Below are 21699 nucleotides of genomic sequence, written 5' to 3'. Positions count from 1 at the left end.
CTATAGCGTATAGGAGTAGGTGTTAGTAAGTATATTAACCTTCTTCTTACTGCTTCTTTTCTAACACTTATAATATATGCGTAGAGTAAGCCTTACTATCTTATATATCCTTTCCTACTAATATTACTAAGCTATTATTAAGTAGATAGTATTTACCTTAAAATAACTAACAAGGCAATATATTTCCTATATAGTAGTAATCCTAACGTCTTTATTATTAACTACTTGTCTTACTGCTATATTTTAAGATATCTTGTAGAAGAGGAACCTATCTCTTATAAAGAAGTTTAATACTTATTTCTTCTATACCCTTAACTCCTTCTATAGAATATCTAGGATTTTAAACCTAACTAGAAACTAGGTAATTCCTTCTAACTTAGCGCTATATTTAGGACATAGTACTTTGTCCTTTATTAGATTATATAACTTAATATTAGTAATTATATACTTAATAAAGTCTTTAATATTGTCTTTAGTTTTATCTAGGGGTTCCTATCTATCCTCTTTTAGATATTAGGATAGAGCATCTATAACCACATTTCTCTTGCCTAGAATATGTTAAATTTTAAAGTCCTATACTAAAATAGCAGTAAGCCACCTATTTATTACCCCTCCTAGTATTTTGCTTAAGGACTAATTAGACTATATAATTAAGGTTTAAGCGTCTATCTTAATAATAAATAGTGTTCTATAGAGCTAAACTCTAAACTTTTTTAGGGCCTATAGCACTACTCTATACTCTAGCTTAGTAGAGTGCTACTTTACTTTAGACTTTAACTATACAGTACTCTTAAACTAGCATAGATATTGCCTTCTATCTAGCCCTATTTACTCTAAGGAAGCTCCTGCGCCTTTCCTACTAGATTCTACTATAAGGTAGATAGTCCCTCTAGTTTTATAATTAATAGTTATTAGGGCTAGTGCTATAGTAATAAAATGCTTAAGCTCTTTTATTACTACTCTCTATAGTTCTTCCTATATTTACTTAGTGTTACCTTATAGGAGTATAAATAATAGCTTTGCTTAGATAGCAAAGCTAGGAACCTATATCTAGTAGTAGACATAGATTCTAATAAATATCTAGACTTCCTTTATATTTCTGTATTCTAGCTATTTTACAATCTTTTCTACCTTTATGCGGTTAGGGTATCTTCCTTTAAAGCTAACCTTATAGCCTATAACGCTAAGATAAGCTATGCCCTAATAATATTTCTTTCCTAAAACTATACCTCCTGCTTACTTAATATCTGCTAGGACTTAGTTAAGCTACTACACATACTTAAGTATAAATCTCTAGACCCTAGGAAGCGCCTCTTTGCCCCTATAGTTAGTCTTAGGCCCCCCTACTATTATATTATCTATAAATAGCATTATATAAGGGGAATAATCGCGTAGTATTTTTATTATAATTCTCTAAAAGGCTACTACTAAGTTTATTGCTCCTTATACTATAGTGCAGGATTATAGTAGGCTAATAGGGGTGTGTATAGTAGTTATATCTCTACTATCTAGGTAAAGTATAATCTAGTTATATCCTAAAAATATATCTATTAGGGATAATATCTTACACCTAGCAAATTTCTTAGAGAATTTATCTATAGTTAGAGGTAGGTTTACGTCCCTCTAGCTAACCTTGTGTATATAGATAGCATTCTAGACTAGTTAGTACTTCCTATCTTTCTTTACTACTAAGAAATATAGGTTCTAGTATAGGCTATTACACCTCTTAAGTGTTCCTTAATCTAGGCGCTCTTCTAATATCTAAATAAATTCTTCTTCTACTACCTTAGCTACTAGGAAACTACGTATTTGCTATACTTTATACAGGATTATCTTTATTTAGTAAGGTAGGCTAATATCTTAAGTAATATATCTACTTTCTTTAAAGTTAAAGGTAATAGCTACTTCTCTATTAAGAATTATTTCTTAAAATAGGGTCTTCTCTGCTACTAATAAGTCTAGACTAAATTTTTATTCTTGCATCCTTTTAGTAGTTAACCTAGACCCTCTTAGAAATAATATATCTCTTTTCTTAAAAAGATAGTTAAAAGGGCTAAGGTTAACTCTTTCGCGAATACTAAGCTTTAGCAGTTAGTTTTCCTTAGTTACTATTTTCTAGTCCTCCCTTCTAAACTCTATATCCTTATCCTTTTCTTTTATATTATCTACTAGTTAGATTTTCTTGCTAACTTTTTTATACTTAGTGCTTACCTTAGTAACTATTTTTACAACTTTTTATTACGCACCTTAATTTAGCTTGTATATTACTAATATTAGGTTTAGCTCTTAGATAGCCTATAGGTCTTTACTTGCCCCTACACTATATCCTATAGTTTATGCTACCTATTTTTCTAGTATCTTTTTATCTTCTAAGGTAAATAGTTATCTATATTTGCTAAATCCTGCTTATAGCTCTATATAGTCTACTTCTTATAGAAATTTTAAATATAGTATATATTCTACTATATAGCACTTATCTCCTAGGTATTAATTTTATAGGATCTCTTTCCTAAGCAAGGGTCCTGCTATTAGTTTTCTAATTTATTATCCTCTTCTATTTTATCTCTATCTTCTAGCTTTAGATCTAAGGCTATAAAGACTGCATTCCTTTCCCTATCTAAGGATAGTACCTAGTAGGTAACCCTCCTATAGATATTATACTAAATAGCTAGCCTAGTAGAGGTATACTATAGCCCTCCTAATATAGCTAAGTAGGTTAGGTTTGTAATTACCCTAAAATAAGTTAGGGTCTCTACCTCCCTTATACATACTAGTATATTCCACGCAGTTCTAATAAATAGGTCTATCCTGCTATTAGCTATAACTACCCCCTGCGTATACCCTAGGGTCTAGGTTAGTATCTTAATAGGTACCTATAACGCTAATATAGTACTTAATCTTAAGAGATTTATTTATACCCCTATATTAATTAGGTAGTTTACTATATTCCCCCTTATACTAGTCTAGCATATTAGTAGTTCTATATATAGAGTTATCTAATTTAATTCCTAGTTAGTATAAGACTTGTCTTTTTCTTCTTATATAACTAAATCTTTTCTATACCTATCTAAGTTTTATCTAAATTAGAGCCTTACTTAGGTATTAAGTACTTCTAGTATCGCGCGTATATTGCGCTAACCTAGCGTAGGGCTCTTTACCTCTAGCTTCTCTAATTAGTTAATATATCTAAAGGGTAAAATTAGCGCACCCTTTAGATACCTATTTAGGACTAGCGCACTTTCTAGGCCCCCTAGCTCTACTATATTTACCCTACTAAAGTAGTTATTATCCTCTAGGACTTAAGTCTAGGGTTCCTATAATAACGTCTTAATTTATTCCTGTAGATAATCTTACCCTAGTAGGTTAGCTACTATAATTCCCTATACTTCCTGCCTAAGAAATATAGCTACTCTTTAGTTTAGGCTTAGATATATTATTCCCTTAAGCTCCTTATCCTTTACTTCTTTAAACTATACCTTTCTTCTTATTACTAGCTAGTCCTAATTAGGCCCTAAATTTATATAGCCTTTACCTATACTATCTAGTAGCTAGATTATTATAAAGGGGTCTATATAGGCCTAAGCTAGGTATAGAATCTCTAGGGTTTTTTTAAGTTCTATCTCTTTACTTGCCCCCTCCTCCCTATTTACTAGGTTTTATGTTAGTCTTCCTTGCCTGCGCTTCTAGATTAATCCTGTCCTTACTTCTTCTAAGACTTAGTCCCTTTGCTTTTCTTTCTCCCTTATAGAGGCGTGGATCCTAGGCGTATTCTTATCTACTAATTCTAGGATAATATATCTTAAGTCTATATAATCTAGCATTATTACTACTAGGTCTTCCATATTAGTTTATAGTATTTAATAGTTTAAGAACTGCTTATATTCTTTTTAAGTATTTACTAGTTCTAATCCTTAATTCTAGGAAGATATTATATTAGCTCCTGCTCTTTTTGCTGCTAGGTAGTCTAGTCCTTAAGTCTGCCTCTACTACTAGCCTCTTAAATCTATTCTGTTAAATAGTTCTAGCTTAACCTATAATACTAGCTAGCTAAGGATATCCTTAGTAACTTTATAGTATTTACGCAACTTTTTCTTTATCTAGTAAAGAGTATAGTTCTATAGTGCTAGCTTAGTAACCTACCCTAGTCTTTTATATAATAGTCTGTAGTAAAATATCCTAGTCCTTATTTCTAGATTCTAGGAAGTGCTTACCTACTCTAGCGCTATAAGTTCTAGCTAGGGGGGGTAGTCCCTTACTAGGTAGGTTTCTAATCTATATATATTATAGGTAGGTAGTTTCTTGTTATACCCCCTATAACTCTATAGCACTAGCTAAGTAGTTAACGTCTATATAGGGCCCTAGGTTCTTAGCTAGTTTATTAGTAACCCTCTAATTACTATAGTATTCTAACGTATTCCTTACTCTATCCTAGCGTTAGTTACATGTAAAATAAAGTAGAGCTAGTTTACTAGGCTTTTTAGTAGCAGGCCTATTACGTAGTATTCCTATAGCCTATTAGCCTTAGCTAGACTTATCTTTATTTTTCTTAGTGCCCTAATTAACTAGTCTATTTCTAGGTTAATGTTTAGTAGTAGTTAGGTAGTAGCTTGCTCCTTTCTAACGCCTTTTACTATATCTATAATTTCCTCCTTTATAGGCGTAGCTTTTACTAATTCTAATATCTAATATAGCTACTAAGTATCTTCCTCTATTTAGCTAGCTAATATATATTTTATTCCTTCTCTTTACTAATAGATTCTTTTAACGTAGGTATAGATCTTCTCTAGCTTATAGCTTACTACCTTATTACTATTAGTGTGAAGGACTTGGGCTTATGCCTAAGCCTAGGTCTAACACAAGACGGACCAAGTCTAACACCACTACTAAGCGAACACACTAGATACCTATAAAAAGGCGTGGAGGGCTTATCTCTCCTTTAAGATACTAAATACTATTATTAACGCTTATTATATTCTCCCTTAAGGCTAGTCTATAATATTTTAGTATCTTCTTCTAAACATACTATAATAGTAATAAGAGATAGACGCGCTAGATGTTTAGAATAACTAGGTGCAACCTAATATAGTAGAAAGGCTAATATAATAGGTCTATAGTTTAATAGAATAATAGGCTTAAGACTCTGCTATAATAGCTATACTACGTTAATAGAATAAGGAAATACGCAATTAGATTCTATCCTAACCCTCCTCTAAGCCCACTAGGTTTAATAACATGCTGCCTCTGCCCTCTCCTGCCTTATATTGCAAACCCTTCCTAGTTAGCTTGCTATATAATAGCACTAAGGCAAACTTCTCCTCCTAGTAAATAACTATAGAGTTTAAACTGCGTGCAGACAAGGTCTTTATTAGGGATAAGGAGGCAAGGTTTATATATATTTAGTCCTAGTTATTACCTATAGTCTAGCGCGCTATAGCACTATACTTTAAGGATAGTACACGTAAGTATTAGGATATAAGCAGGTTTCTTAACTACCTAGTATTCTATTATAGTAATTACTATAGGCAGGAGTGTGCCTAAGTCACGTTTAAATACTTATATTAAGGCTAAAATTAGCCTTTTATAGAGTTCTTTATAAATTTTATATAGCTTCTTATATAGTTAGGAGGTTTATACTAGGATAATAAATAGAAGCTTTTATAACTTTAGCAATCTCTTAATAGCTATATACGCTTAGTTTCCCTTAATAGGGGAGTCTCTAGGATAAACTATAATATAGCTATAGAGGAATATAAGACAATTATAGTAGATATTAAAATAGCCTCTCTAGAACTAGGGTTTCTTTAGGCTAGTAAGTCTAAAGAACCCTAGTAGAGGTCTACCTTAGATTAGGACAGCGACACAAATATAGTAGAAGTGGCAGCCTTATTAAGTGCACTTACTAAACTACTAATATCACGTCCTAACTAGATCCTACAGGACCTGTTTAATACACAGAAACTAGCAAAGGTCTGCACCTAGTGTAGATAGGGCGGTTATTTTATACGTGTATATCCTAATACCCTATTACTATAACTAGTAGGTGTTAAGATAGTTGTAGTATTAGCAAGTAGCCCTAATTTAGGAAACTAGCCACCCCTAACCCTAGGCTAAGTTAGGGGTATAAGGAGGATACTATAATAGAGGAACTATTAATAGTAGAGGCTATTAAGTGTCCCCTAGATATTAAGGCAGGGTTAAATAATCCTTCTTTCTTTATTCCCCTCCTCCTAGGTAGAGTAGAGAACGTGCAAGCGATAGTTAATTTAGGGTGCTAGTATTTTAGTGCAGTTAAGGAAAAGTTAGCAAAATAGATTAGTAGGACCTTTATTAATATTCCCCTGCGACCCTTACAACATGCCTAGGGAATTACTAAGGGTACAAGAATTGCATAGTTAGTAGTATTAGACTATAATTTAGATAGTTAGTAGTCTTAGCTTTTAGCTTATATAGTACCTAGTCTCTCCTATTAACTAATACTAGGTAGACTATAGCTTTGTAGAGAGGGCGTTATTATAGATATTCTATAAGGCGAATTAATAATTAGGAAGGCAGGAAATATAGTAGTATAAGAGAGCAGGAGACGCCTATATCCTACCTATATCTCTACTATCTTAGGTTTAGTTATAGCAGGGTTGCTAAATTAAGGACCCTAATAGGAAGACACACAGGTATAAATTTTTGCAACAAATATACTAGATATTTTATAGGTAATATATAACTTGCGCCTAATAAAATATCTAGGAAGTGTTAACAAGAGAAGTCCTATTAATATACACACTATCTATATTACTAATAGCATAGTTCCCTATAAGCCTAAGTATAAAACTAGAAAGATAAAGTTGCTACTAGAACTATAGGAGTTTAAGGACCTGTTTAACAAAGAGTTAGCAAGTAGTTTGCTACCCTATTAAGGCAGTATAGATTACTATATTTAGTTAATAACTCTCCTAGATAGAACCTAGCCTAACCCCCTATAGGGTCCCCTATACCCTATATCTTATAATTAATTACTAGAACTAAGAACACAACTTACTAGATTAATAGATAAGGGCTAGATCTAAGCAAGCTCTTCTATAGCTAGAGCTCTAGTATTACTAGTAAAGAAGCTGTTAGGCGGTTAGCGCCTTTATATAGATTACTAGATACTTAATAGCATAATAATATTAGACTAATACCTACTACTACTTATTAAGGAAACTTTGCGTATACTATCTAGCGTAAATTAGTTTATAAAAGTAGATATTTGCGCTACCTTTTATAAAGTTAGAATAGTAGAAGGTTATAAGTCCTTAATAGCTTTCTATACCTAGTTTAGGTTATATAAATAGTTAGTATATCTATTTAGTCTTAGTAGTGCGCTATCTACTTTCTAATAATATATTAATACCGCGCTTATAGAGTTACTTAGATTATATATAATAGCCTACCTTAATAATATCCTAATTTATTTAGGAGGAGACTAGTTTAACTATATAGAAAAAGTAAAGTGTGTACTTATACTATTAAAAGAAGCAGGACTACACCTAGACTTAGAGAAGTGTGCGTTTAGTGTTAAGGAGGTACACTACCTAGGCTATATTATTAAGGCAGGCAAATTACTTAGACCTAACCCTAAAAAGCTTAAGGTAGTATAGGAATAGGAATCCCCTAGGAATATAAGAGAGGTAAGGAGTTTTCTAGGTTTTGCTAACTTCTACTATAATTTTATTATAAAGTTTTCTAAAGTAGCAGCACCTTTAAACTAACTAACTAGGAAGAATACCCTATTCTAATAGGGAGAGGAAGAATAAAGTATATTTAATACGCTAAAAAAGGCGTTTATATTAGGACTAGTATTAATATAATAGGACCTAGCTAAAGAAATATTATTAGAAGTAGACTATTTAGGATATGCTCTTAGGGGTTGCTTATTATAAAAAGTTAGGGGTGTCTAGTGCCTAGTTATTTACTACTCTATAGTACTAATACTAGAGAGACAAAACTATACTATATATAATAAGGATTTACTTACTATTATTAAGTATCTTAAAAGTTAGTTAGTAGAGTTATAGAGCGTTTATAAGCTGTTTACAATATTTATAGACTATAAAAACTTAGAGTACTTTACTAGCCTTTAAAGCTTAAGCAAGTAATAGTGCTACTAGGCAGAGGAACTTTTAAAATATTAGTACATCCTACAGTATAGGCCTAGCTATCTTATAGGATAACCTAATACCTTAAGTAGATAACTATAAGATTTAAACTCCTCTAAAATAATACTATAGTTAGTAATATGCCCTAAATTAATTTAGGTTGTAGTATTAGAAGTAGAGGAGGTGTCTAAGTTACTAAAGGGCGCTAGCCTCTTTGCTAACCTGTATATATAGACACTATAGGACAAAGTAGTACTAGAAGATAAGATATACTAAGTACGTCTTAATATAGTTTAGAAAGGCGCTAGGTCTTTCCTAGTTTTAGCTAATATAAAGTAATAGATTAGGGACTATATAATTAGCGCACACAGTACTTTGCTCTAGAGGGGTGTTATTTAGTTACTAATATAGGAACCCCTTATAACTACTATTATATAGCAAGCATATAAATTAGGTTTAGTAGGATATCTAGGAAAGAATATAATATTTTAAATACTACGCTATAACTATTATTAGGATAGAATATTAGGAGACGTTGCGTAGTATGTTTAAAACTGCTATTATTATAGTGCTTATATCTCCTAGAAGCGCTAATAGGGTCTATTATAACCTATACTAGTTATGTTATAATACTAGTCCTAAATATCTATAGATTTTATAGTTAACCTACCTATAAAAGATAATAGCAAACCTTAGTACCTATTAGTTATTACTAATAGATTATCTAAATATATTTAGCTTAAAGTAATAGTCTCTATAGTAGCTAATTATTATATAAGGATCTTCTAGGATAACTAGTAGTAGTTCTAGGGCTTCCTATCCTCTATTATTACTAACTAAGGCTCTAACTAATTAGGATCTTTCTAGATAATATTGTGCTAGGTAATAAAGATAAACTAGTTACTATCTACTATATACTACCCTTAGATAGACAGCAGGATAGAGTAGGTAAACTAAGAAGTATAGGTAGTGCTGCGTATAATAGTATACTTTAAGTAGACTAACTAGCCTAACTACCTACTAGCCTGCTAACTTGCACTTAATAATAGGGACTCTAGTATAACTAGTATTAGCCTAAATCTACTTTTAAATAGGTATACTATAGACACGCTATAAAAGATAATATTACTACTAGTAAAGCCTAAGAATCCTTATAGAGAGGCTATAACGTTCTTATTATACCTATAAAGGGGTGTAGAGCTAGTGTAAGCTACTATTATGTTCTAATAGCAATAATAATAGGAAGTAATAAACTAGTCTTAACGCCTAGCTAAAAAGTTCCTAAAAGGTAATATAGTTTAGTTTATAATATATAATATAAAGATAAACTAACTAAGTAAAAAGTTTAACTAGCTATAGGTTAAGTATAAAGTAATAGAAGTCTCTACTCTACTTATAGTAGTATTAGACTTACTAGGGAACTTGTATAAGACTATGTATATAGATCTGCTAGAGAGAGCTGCTAATAACCTACTACTAAGCTAGAAGCTTTAGGACTTATAACTAGGCCTAATAGTTACTCTAGAAAATAAAGACGCAATACTAGATAAATAGGAAGTAGAAGAGATCCTTTATATAAAGAATATAAGAGGAAAAGGGAAGTATTAAGTCCTAGTAAAATAGAAGGGGTATATTAATCTAATATAGCACCCGCTAGAGGTAGTGTAGGATACTAAGGCTCTAGATAGGTTTAAGGAAAAGTATAGGGATATTACGCATAATAATAGCCTAATGCGTATAAAAGCTAGGAAGTAAGGGTAGAAGAAAACTAGAATAATAACTTAGACCTTTGTTATAATTAAGAATTAGAAAGGTATTAGAGATATCTTTTATTTATCCTTATAATACTCTAAGTAAGTGCCCTACTACTAAAGTTTTATAAGGTAGCTAATAATTAGGTAGTAGTATCTATACTATTACTATCTATAACTAACCCCCCTTTAGCCCCCCCTAAACTATTATTTATATTATCCTAACGCCTCTACGTCTCTTAGCAATAGTAGTAACGCTTACGCGTGGTGTAGGTAGGGAAGGACTTAGTTAATAAGTACAAGCGATAGTAGTAGTAGTAGTAGGAGGAGGGTAGTGCTTTAATAGTTTACTAACGTGTAGCACCCTAGGCCTAAAGAAAGTAAATATTAGAATATATAAAGGGAATAAAGGGAAATTAATACTAATAATAAGAGTCTTAATACTATAAGTAGTGCGCTTAGTAGCGCTTTTAAGCTTATTAATATAAAGGTTAGTTTAGGCCTAGGTCTTATTTATACGCTAGTTAATACGCTAGAAGGTAATACTAGTAGTAGTAGTAAGCTATATAATATTATTATTACTATAACTACTATATAAAGGCGTAATAGTAGACTAAAGTAGAAATACTAGAGCACTAGTAGTAGATAGAATAATAGTACTAAGCTAATACTAATTATAGGCGCGTAAGTAGGTAGTAGGGGCAAGTAGGGTAATAGTATTATTAGTTTAAGCCCTTAATATAAGATCCTTAAAATAATAGTAGAGCTAGTAAAACTATAGTATAAACTAGTAATAGGTGCCTTTAGTAGGTTTCCTTATAAAGGTGCTAAGGGTCCCCTTCTTTATAATATAGAGGTAATCCTCCTAGTAACTATAATAAAACTAAAGCTAGTTGCAAAGGGCTTAGCAAATATTAGGATTATTAGTAAGGATAGCTTCTAATTAAGTATAGGTCTTATAGCTATAATAGCAGGACTTATATAAGTGCCCTAGATATAGTTAGAACTTATAATAAAGAAAATAAAAATTAAGGGGAACTTACTACTACCTTCCTAATAGTTACACTTACTAAAGAGATAAAGCTAGTTAATATACTAATTATAGAGAAGTAGCTTTATAAAACTACTATTATATTCTTTATTATCTAAGTTACTAGAAATAATAAAGCTACTAAGTAACTATATTTAGGGAGATATATGCTAAGCAAAAAGTTAATATAGGAAATATAGGGAGAATATTAAAAGTACGCACCTTATCTTAGTAGGCCTAGCGTAGGGTCTAACTGCCTTATAGTAGATCCCTACTACTAGCACTAGTAGTAGTAGATAAGGATATAATAAGGGCTAGATAGGCAGGATTTAATAGAGAGAGAGTAAAGAGAGGGCTAATTAGTAGGGAAAATCTGTTATATAACAAAGTAAGTTTAGGAAATTTATAGTAGGGTAGGATAGCTATATTAGAACTTTTATAGTAGGGTACTAAAATAAGTGTATAGATACTACACGCGCGTACTACTTAATATATAGGCCTATTATAAATTAGGAAGGAATATAAAGATATAATAATAAAACTAAAAAATATAGTAATAAAGCCTAATATAGATTATAGAGGATAAAGATATAACCCTAGACCCCTAGAAAGATAATTTTATAATAGTTTATAGGGGAAGGTTAGGGGTATATAAAGGGCTTAGGCTTATGCCTAAGCCTAGGTCTAACACAAGACAGACCAAGTCTAACACTACTACTAAGTGAACACACTAGACACCTATAAAAAGGCATAGAGGGCTTACCTCTCCTTTAAGATACTAAATACTATTATCAACGCTTATTGTATTCTCCCTTAAGGCCAGTCTATAACATATAAGCTAGTTACTTATAGGGTACGTTATGCTAAAATATAACTAACTCTTCTTAGGCAATTATATAGTTCTAGAATCCTCCTATTATATTATATAATATTTTAGAAAAATCGTGCCTGCTAGACAATAGTAGTACATGGGATGTATGGTACTGTAACACTAACCTTTGGCCACCCTAATCGAACTCTTCGTGATCCTGGAAGGGCCAATGTTCCTCTAGCTCCTTTCGCTCGTCCTCCGTCTCAGTAGCGTCAAGCATTTGCTGTTTGATACAGCGTTCTTTCTCCCTCGCCTCTTCGTAGGAGTCCGTCGGCACCCATCCGTCAATGTTGACTCCAATGAAATCGCGCAATTTCTGCATTTGTGCATCCGCAATCTTCTGCTTTGCGTCGATATTAAGGCAGTTTGTGACATCTGCATCAGGATATTTGACAGGAAAGTTAGTTTCTTTCATTGCTGAAGTAGCAATATCGGGCCAGTAAGTCGATGTTTGTATTAATTCCGCTTTAAGTGATGTGTTGTCGCCTTCCCACGGTCTGCCAGCAGTATCATAGAGTCGGTTTCGTACAATGAGGTCGTGTTTTCCCATTGCATGAAAATGGGGCTTGTTGTTGGTACTGGTAAATCCCAGGTAGAAATAGTGGAGCTGTCGTCGGCGATAGAGCTCTAACTCATTTGCCTTCTCGCTCTCCTCCAAGAAATCGAAATCCGTAGGCAGCTCTGGACGTCGAAAATTCTCCGAATCGTCATCTCCATAATTTTGGAAATGTTTGGGAATCTTGGCTTGCAGGAACATCGGAAGTATGGTGCTGTGTTGCCAGTCGATGACGCCAGTAATGTCGCCAGATTCAGAGACGAAGATGTTGTTAGGTGAGAGATCTGGATGACGGATCGTTGGTTGACATAACTCAGGATTTTCCGGAATAATGTGTGGAGCAACCTTGAGGTAATCCCTTAAGCTATCTATTTGCACCTGCGGGTTGACTTTTTGACGACCGTAAAATTCTCTATAGAGCGGTTCACGGGGGAAACGTTGCTTGCCGAACTTTTGCAACCAGGCCAATTCTCTATGACCAACTGCCTCCAACAGCTCCTTGGGCGTTTCCCCTACATCCTTCTGGTTAATCAAGAGGGAACATAATACGGAGTAAGGGTTCCTTACAAGGTCCTCGATTGACGGCCAGTTCGTCTCGCCTTTGATACCACCAAAGGAATTCAGTGGAAGGCCCACTGCAAAACCTGTCCGTTGTGCCACGATTGACAGCCAAGGGTAGGTCAATTGTAGTAGTTCGGGTATCCACAGAGTCTTTAAAGTATATGCTGCCACTGGCAGGAAATCGTATCGCAAATAGCATCCTCTCTATGTCGACAATCTTCTCCACGACAGCCATTCTCTCTTTTGCCGTCATCGTATACCAAGTATGTTCCAATTCCTTACCCTGAACCTTTTCCATGATGATATATTCAGACCGGACTAGATTGTCCGTCGATGAACTCCAGTCAAAGACCTTCGGAATTGGTAAACCATGCAGACGTAGATATTCCATTGTAGCAACCTCACTGACAATACCATATTCCCGAGGTACTGTGGAAGGGTATGGAAGTCGCACGATCACATTCATCCTATCTTGAAATGTCGCTTCAAAGACACGGAATGAACCACCTTCAGCAATTTTTGCAAAGGTAGTGATGTCATCAGTGGAACGACCGACAGACTTGGCAACAGCCTGACAGAGCTCATGAATATCAAAATGACGTCGCCTTTCAGAGAGACGCAAACGCTCGTTGTACCTGCGGTGGTTTCGACCTATCAATTCAAGTACGGAAATGTCAAGGTTCATTCGCTACTTACAACCATCTACCAGACGTGTAATTATAGAACGTATGTTCTGGATCGCTGATACTCGATGATACCTTGCCGGCTTGTAATGTTTCTCTCGTCGAATACACTGCCATTTGCCCAGCGGTGGATAATTCCTGCCGTAGGCCAAAGCAGGCGTGTGAAAGAGAGCGAGGCGTCGGAAAATCGAAACAAAATCTCCTCATGCTAGATGTGGCTGGTCTCCTATCCGGGATTTGGGTTCTGACAGATGAGGTGATGCTGTTGATGGGCCCTGGCTGTTCTTCACGGCCCCGAAACTGGAGAGTTGCCAAGACTACCGGTGTTGCACGGGCACGGCCCGACAGCCGATCACTTGGCAGACGACTGCACGCGCCAAAAAATCAAACCCTTAACACGCTCATGATCCGGACTATGAAGCGCCGGTTTGAATCCAAATCCGCAGAATTTCGCTGAAATCGTAGCTTTATTGGTGCGCAAGCACAGACTACAGTTTTAAGAGCGAAGCATGCCATTACCTCGATTCTCCGCGCGCTGCTTGGGATCCACCGCAACATCTCCCAGCCGCCTCGGAAACGCGCGCGTGTTCTGTACAGCCTTGATCACTGGTCGGACGTAGTCAACAAGTACCGCGACTCATCCTGGAGTTCCAACTTTTTCAATGGAGAGATAGGACGATTGAATAGCTGCCCAGGTGGTGATTAGTATAGACGCTGACCGGTCTGGCGTAACGCGAGGCGCCTGGGCTACTGGGTAGCAAATCATCGAAGGGGCCGTTCGAATATGCTACTGGATTTACCAGTCTCGAACCTTCAGTGCGATTGAATTTGTATAAATGGCTGCCAATTCCCTTCCATACATCTGAATACCCTTTATCCTATCCTTCAATCGCTAATCGATCACATCCCTTATCCTGTTTTATCCTTTCACTCGCTACCTGGACAATGCTCTTAACTTCAATGTAAGCACCCATAGCTGCCTCATGTTTTCCCACAATATCTAACAGATCATGGGAAAACAGTCACTTCAGAGACAAGCTATAGACATGAACAAAGTGTTCAGCAAAGCCGAAGGTATGCTCGCGGAAGCAGCGAAAAAGTTCACCAGCGTTTCTGTGAACCGAGGCACGACCGCCTTTCCAAAGGCACCAGAAGATCTTGAGAATTTAGGTATCCGTTGGGATTTTGATGGGGAGGTGACCCAGCGTGAGCAAGTCTACAACAAGTTCCAGATCCAGCCAAATGCTGGAAAGGTCCCATCGTCAATCAAAGATTGGCGCGAAAAGAATGGCGGAACGCATGCTGTGATGGGCACCATGTATGTGAAGAAAGGTGGCAGCAAACGCGATGTGCAGGAAGCCTTCGAGAAATTCAAGAAAGACTTCAAGGATTAGTGCTCTCCACTATGGTACGATCCTCGATAATGATTGAATTCAGCTATTAACCACGAGAGCAGATCAACAATCTTGTAGATTCCGATCTGGCATATATCAATTGCTGGAAGCGTAGGGTACCAGGAGCATGTAAGATTAAGATCATCGAATTTAGGCTATCTTCAAACCATGTTGTCACATAAGTTCTGAGCCGGATCCGGTTGTCCGTGATATACCAATGGACATTGTTACTATTCACAGATCCTTGGTGTCCAGCTTCAAGAGTCTGGATTGGTATTTCGAGGTGACGATGCACAGTTGTTGGCGTGCTGACATGCGAGCATGACAAACACGTCCGCTTCGTCTTGCATATCGATTTTTTGACCACCTAGGCAGCTTCTACAAGATAATAATCACATCGAGGTACCATATAGAACGGGCCGAATCCTAGGTCACATCATTAGGCTGTTAGCCTAGTCGCTTCCCTAGCAACACGTGGGTCGCGCGACAACCCAAACAAAGCAGGCGCCCTAACGCTCAATAAGCAACATGCCCTATCACGTCAGACGCTATAATGAATATGTGCTCTAGACACTACTAATTAGCCTATCCTATAGTATAGATACCTTTAATAACTATAACATACTTATAATCTCCTAGCTAGACTACCTTTACTTATCCTTAATACTTTAAGACTATAATAATAGCTACTTGTAACGATATAAGTAGCTACAATATAAAGTAGTGTTATAGGAAGGATACTAACTAGATTACAGAGCATCTTAATCTATTTAACTAATCTAATCCCTAATTAATATCCTTATTCTGTACCCCTAGCAAATCTACTATCTAATTTACTACTAGCTTTCTACTAAGTACCTAATAGAAAAAGAAGCTCTAGTAATGAAGGTTTACTAAGTATATATCTTCTAGTAAGGGTAGTTAAAGCTCTATTTATATAAGTCCTATTATAGTAGATATAATTTAATAATCTACCTCCTAAATTATTCCTAACCTTAGTAATCTAAATTTCTATAGTCATAAGCCTAGCTTACGCTTTACTAACTTATTAATAATTATCCTATCTATTTAAGTATACTACTTAAGATAATTACTTAAGCTAGTAAGCTTACTCTTTCTATACTATTTCTTAAGTAAAAGCTTACTTAATACTCTTCTACTATAAGTAATTAAATCCTAAAGGGGGATATCCTACTTAATAGATTATCTAATTAGCCTACCTAGTATATTTAGTTTAGATAGTATACCCTAAGTAAAGGGATCTAGGTAGAGGTAGATATAAAGGGCTTAGGCTTATACCTAAGCCTATATCTAATACAAGATAGGTAGAGACTAATACTACTACTAAGTAAATACGCTATACACCTATAGAAAGACATAGAGGTCTTATATCTCCTTATAATACTAAATACTATTATTAATACTTACTATATTCTTCCTTAAGGCTAGTTTATAATATATTAGTATCTTTTATTAAATATACTATAAAGGTAATAGAGATAGATATACTAGATATTTAGAATAATTAGGTGCAACCTAATATAGTAGAAAGGCTAATATAGCAGGTCTATAGATTAATAGAATAATAGGCTTAAGGCTCTACTATAATAGGTATACTATATTAGTAGAATAAGGAAATACACAATTAGATTCTATCCTAACCCCCCTCTAAGCCTGCTAGTTTTAATAACCTACTACCTCTACCCCCCTCTACCTTGCGTTATAAACCCTTCCTAGTTAGCTTACTATATAATAGCACTAAGGTAAACTTCTCCTCCTAGTAAATAACTATAGAATTTAAACTATATATAGATAAGGTCTTTATTAGGGATATAGAGGCAAAGTTTATATATATTTAGTCCTAGTTATTACCTATAGTCTAGCGCACTATAGTACTATACTTTAAGGATAGTATATATAAGCGTTAGGATATAAGTAGGTTTCTTAACTATTTAGTATTTTATTATAGTAACTATTATACGTAGAAGCGTAGCTAAGTTATATTAGAATATCTAATTTAGGGCTAAAATTAGCCTTTTATAAAGTTTTTTTAAATTTTATATAGCTTCTTATATAGTTAGGAGGTCTATACTAGAATAATAAATAGAAGCTTTTATAACTACGCTAATTACTTAATAGCTATATACGCTTAGTTTCCCTTAATAGGGGAGTCTCTAGGATAAACTATAATATAGCTATAGAAGAATATAAGATAATTAAAGTAGATATTAAAATAGCCTCCCTAGAACTAGGCTTTCTTTAAGCTAGTAAGTCTAAGGAACCCTAGTAGAAGTCTACTCTAAATTAGGATAGTAATATAAATATAGCAAAAGTAGTAGCCGTATTAAGTATACCTACTAAACTACTAATGTTATATCCTAACTAGATCCTATAGGACCTATTTAATATATAAAAGCTAGTAAAGGTCTATACCTAGTATAGATAGGGTAGTTATTTTACGTAGGTATATCCTAATACCCTATTTGTAACAATAAGGCAGAATTGCCTGCCTATTATTCTATGCCAAGTCAGGCCTAATAAAGGCCCGACTTACTAATGTATATAGAGAACAGCTCACCTATAGTTAGGATAGGTATGTTCTTCTTGTCCTTTTGTACAAGACCTATAGGTGTAGGGTGTAGGAATCTTATCCTTTTCTATATAGACGCGCACTCCTATATACCTTTAAGTTATATAGGATACCTTTTAGATACCCTACCTACCTAAGTTGTTATATTACAAGAAGAATATTATCCTAGCTAGTAATAGTATTTAAGAATATTGCACTTATTATTATTTTAAGCTACTAATTTAGTTCTAGTAGCTATCTAACCCTGTAACTCTATAGTTAGAATAGCTATTAGAACTTCTAATAACTAAAGCCTATAGGCTTAGACTTCTAGACCTATAGGTAGTGCTAGATTACCTTTAGAAAAATCGCGTTAGATTGCGTTAAGGTAGAGACCTAGAGACTACTAAAAGCCTAGAGGAATTAGAGGCAAAGCTAATATCCTCCTACAACCAAACCCCCCCTAAAGAAAAGATTTATTATTCTTATTAACTACAAAATATTAGATAAAGGTAAAGGAAGGGTATCTAGTTTAGCCGCTTTTAAAAGCCTATTTACTAATAGAAAGAAATTAGATAAGGAAGACTTAATTAACAACACCCTCCTAGAAGGACCCACTTCCTATCTATCTCTTAAGGTACCTTATACTCCTAGGAAATCTTAAAGTAACACCTTTCTTAAAGATAAATATATATTAACCCTATCTAAAAAGGAGAGGTTAGAGGAATAAGTTAAGCAACTTACTAATTAGTTATATAACACCTCCCTCTATAAGCAGATATAGGGTACTACCTAACCTAGCTAGTCTTTAGCTTCTATATTAAACCCTATAGTATATACTATAAAAGCTAAGAGATAATCTAAAAAGACGCTAAATATCTCTATACTTAGTAATAGTGCTAATCCTACTTTTAGATAATAGCAAGCATCTATTTAGGATAGGCTAGAGATTAACGCTAATTACTACCCCTCTTCTAGAGCTTAGATAGCGTTAGTCTAGGGACACTGCTTAGGACTAGCAAGAGAATACTTAGAGCCACGTTACCTATCTAATTCCCTAAGTCTTTAATTCTAAAAAGCTAAGGAAATAATTACCCTCCTTTAAACTTACTTTATTACTAGAAATAAGATAGCTAAGAGTTAGACTATATTTAACTGCCTATATATAACTAATATAGAGATATTCCCTACTTTTAAGTTATAATTCTAGAGTCTTGCTATTAGAGGAGAAGTACCCTAATTAGAGTAGTAATACTACCTCTAGATAAAGATTATACCTTCCCTAAGGATGCTAAACCTTGCTTTCTAATAGAATTAGCACAATAATTTTAAGACTATAGTAGATTATCTTACTACTTTTAATATAGAACACTACCTATACCCTACCTTGTCTACTCCTACCTAGACTACTCTATTATCTAGAAAAGGACTAACCCCCTTCTAATACTCTAGAAACTAGTCCTATTTAGACGCTAATTAGAAACCCTATAATAGACCTTTAATAGCTAAACCTTATATACCCTACTTATAATAATAATACACTACCCCTTAAAATAATTAACCCCTATCTACTACGCTAGCTACTCCTAGCGCTACTATAATAGGAACCCTAGGAACTTGCTATAATTATAGAAAGCCTAGGCACTTCTCTAGTAACTACCCTAAACCCCCTAGGATTTAGGCTATAGATATAGAATAGGTTATTAAGAATTCTAAGGATAAAGAAACTACTAAATTAACTAATTTAGATTGCTATTAGACAGGAAATAATAATACCTATAAGGATCCTCCTTCCTAGGCCTAACTTAATATAACCTGTTAAACCTTTCCTTAACTAAATTATTTATTAGTTCCTATTTACTTGTATATATAACCCTATGCCTTAATAGATCTAGTATTTGCCTAAACACTTTAGTAGATACTAGGGCCTAAGGTTACTTATTCCTTAATTTAAAAATTACTTATAATATCTCTTCTACACTTAGGGTACCTGTCTAAAAGCTACTATATAAGCTTACTATTAAAGGGTTCTAGGATTAGATTTCCTCCCTAGTTACCTACTATATTTAGCTTTATATAATAGTTAGTAGCTAAAAGGTTTATAACTACCCCTTTATAATAGTAGACTTAGGTTCTTAGGATTATATTATTAGATAACACTAGCTAAAATAGTTCTAAATCCTAATTAATATAGATAAATCTTAACTAATCTAGCTAGAGAAATATCCTCTAACCTACAACCCCACACCTCCTATTCTAGTACAACTTTACTAGCAAGTGCTATCTACTCTAGTTACCTATAATATCTTATAAAGAGACGCCCTTTAGGATTAAGAAGAGAACTAGAACTAAAACAGTCCTAGTTTAATTAATAGGATACGTAGTATACTTAAAATTCTAGCCACTTATAGGGCTGCTACTAAACCTATTACGCTACCTACCCTAGTCTAATTGCTAACTATTACCTTACCCGCAAAATTCTAAATTACTACTATTTCTACTAATACTTTCTATTTTAATATAAAAAAATCTTCTAATAAATTCTTTACTACTAGCCTATATAAGATTAAGCGTAGGATCTAAACCCTATCTAAATAGGACACTCTTAACTATAGCTTACTAGATTAGAAGCTCCTATCTAACTATAACTCCTATTAGGACGTCTTTAATAAGGCTAAGGCTAACAAACTTCTAATCTGCTAGCCTTATAACTATAAGATAGTCCTAGAGGAACCCCTTCTAAACTACTAGAGTCCCCTCTATTATTAAAATACTAAGGAACTCTAGGCTACTAAGGAATATATACAAGAGCACCTATAGAAACGTTTTATTAAGACTAGTTAGAGCCTATTTACCTCTCCTATCCTGTGCGTTAAGAAGCTAAATAGAGGCCTTAGGATCTGTGTGGATTACTATAAGCTTAATAGCTTAACGCGAAAGGACGCGTATCTAATACCCTATATAGATAATCTATTATCCTAGCTAGCTAAAGTAAAAATATTTACTAAGCTAGATATTTATGCTACCTTTAATAAGATCTAAATAGACCCTAACTTAGAGGAGTATACTACTTTCTATACTAGGTATAGTGCCTATAAATGCAAAGTCCTACTATTTAGGCTATATAATAGACCTGTAACCTATTAGCGCTATATAAATAATATACTAATAGATTATTTAGACAACTTCTACATTACCTATCTAGATAATATCCTTATCTACTCTAAAAACCTTGCTACTTATAAGGACTATATTTAAAAAGTCCTTAAGCGTCTTTATTCTACTAGATTATAGGCTAATATTAAGAAAAGCAAATTCTATACAACCTGTACCTATTACCTTAGATATATCCTTACTAATAAAGGCTTAGAGGTAGATCCTAACAAAGTTAAAGTATTCTAAAACTAGTCCGCTCCTAAGATAATAACTAGAGTAAAGTTCTTCCTAGGATTTACTAGATTCTACTAGCAATTTGTAGAAAACTTCTCTAAGATAGCTAAGCCCTTAACTACTTTCTAGAGCCCTGCTACCCTATTTATATAGACTTTAGAATGTTAACAAGCCTTTAACTAGCTTAGGAATGCCCTACTAGCAATCCTAAGCTTAGCTTACTTCTATCCTAAGTATCCTCTAAAACTAGAGATAGACGCCTCTAATAGAGTTATTATAGCTATCCTCTTATAGGAGTATCCTAATAGGAAATAGTACCCTATATCCTTCTTTAGTTAAACCCTTACTAGTTCTAAACTTAACTAGGAAATCTATAATAAAGAATTATTTACAATAATCTGCGCCTTTAAGAAATAGCGTGCTAACCTAATAAGTACTTACCACCTTATTAGAGTATATACATACTACTAAGCACTAGAGTACTTTATATCTACTAAAGTCCTTAGTGCTAGGGAAGCTAGATAGCTAGAGGTTATAAGTCCCTTTAACTTCTAAATTAAGTATACTCCTAGATCTTATAACGCCTAAGCTAATATCCTAAGTAGAAGGGAATAGGATATAATTAACCTTAAGACTACTTAAAGGGATAATTACTTATAAGTAATAATTGCACTAGATAGGTTACACCCCTAAATTAACTCTAACTTAGCGTAAGACTACCTAGCTAAGCGTTCCTTACTAATCCTTGCTTTAATTATAGTA

At 34.0% G+C, this 21699-nt stretch overlaps 2 protein-coding genes across 2 annotated transcripts; one reads left to right on the top strand and one right to left on the bottom strand.

Moving 5' to 3' along the window:
* Window positions 1-11709: 11709 nt before the first annotated feature.
* IAQ61_007367 (uncharacterized protein) lies at window positions 11710-13840 on the bottom strand. The gene is made up of 3 exons (XM_066097545.1): window positions 13598-13840; window positions 12908-13536; window positions 11710-12852 (listed from the first exon to the last, which is right to left on the bottom strand). Exons 1-3 carry the CDS (start codon window positions 13789-13791, stop codon window positions 11921-11923), a joined length of 1755 nt encoding a protein of 584 aa, XP_065952587.1. The 5' UTR covers window positions 13792-13840; the 3' UTR covers window positions 11710-11920.
* Window positions 13841-14594: 754 nt separating this feature from the next.
* On the top strand, window positions 14595-14978 carry IAQ61_007366 (uncharacterized protein; the record flags this gene model as incomplete). The annotated part of the gene is made up of 1 exon (XM_066097544.1): window positions 14595-14978. One exon carries the CDS (start codon window positions 14595-14597, stop codon window positions 14976-14978), a length of 384 nt encoding a protein of 127 aa, XP_065952586.1.
* Between the last annotated feature and the right edge of the window lie 6721 nt (window positions 14979-21699).

This window comes from Plenodomus lingam (assembly GCF_022343315.1).
Source record: "Plenodomus lingam strain CAN1 chromosome Unknown contig_27, whole genome shotgun sequence".
NCBI lineage: Eukaryota > Fungi > Ascomycota > Dothideomycetes > Pleosporales > Leptosphaeriaceae > Plenodomus > Plenodomus lingam.
Note: the sequence above shows the minus strand (reverse complement) of the source record. Positions and strands in the feature narration are given on the sequence as shown.

Bases quoted from the DNA above. Each gene is read 5' to 3' on its own strand.
- IAQ61_007367 (XM_066097545.1), bottom strand. From the start codon at position 13,791: ATGAGGAGATTTTGTTTCGATTTTCCGACGCCTCGCTCTCTTTCACAC. The intron at 13,537-13,597 runs GTAAGTAGCGAA...AAACCACCGCAG, and splicing joins TACACGTCTGGTAGATGGTT to GTACAACGAGCGTTTGCGTC. The intron at 12,853-12,907 runs GTAAGGAACCCT...AGAAGGATGTAG, and splicing joins GGCCGTCAATCGAGGACCTT to GGGAAACGCCCAAGGAGCTG.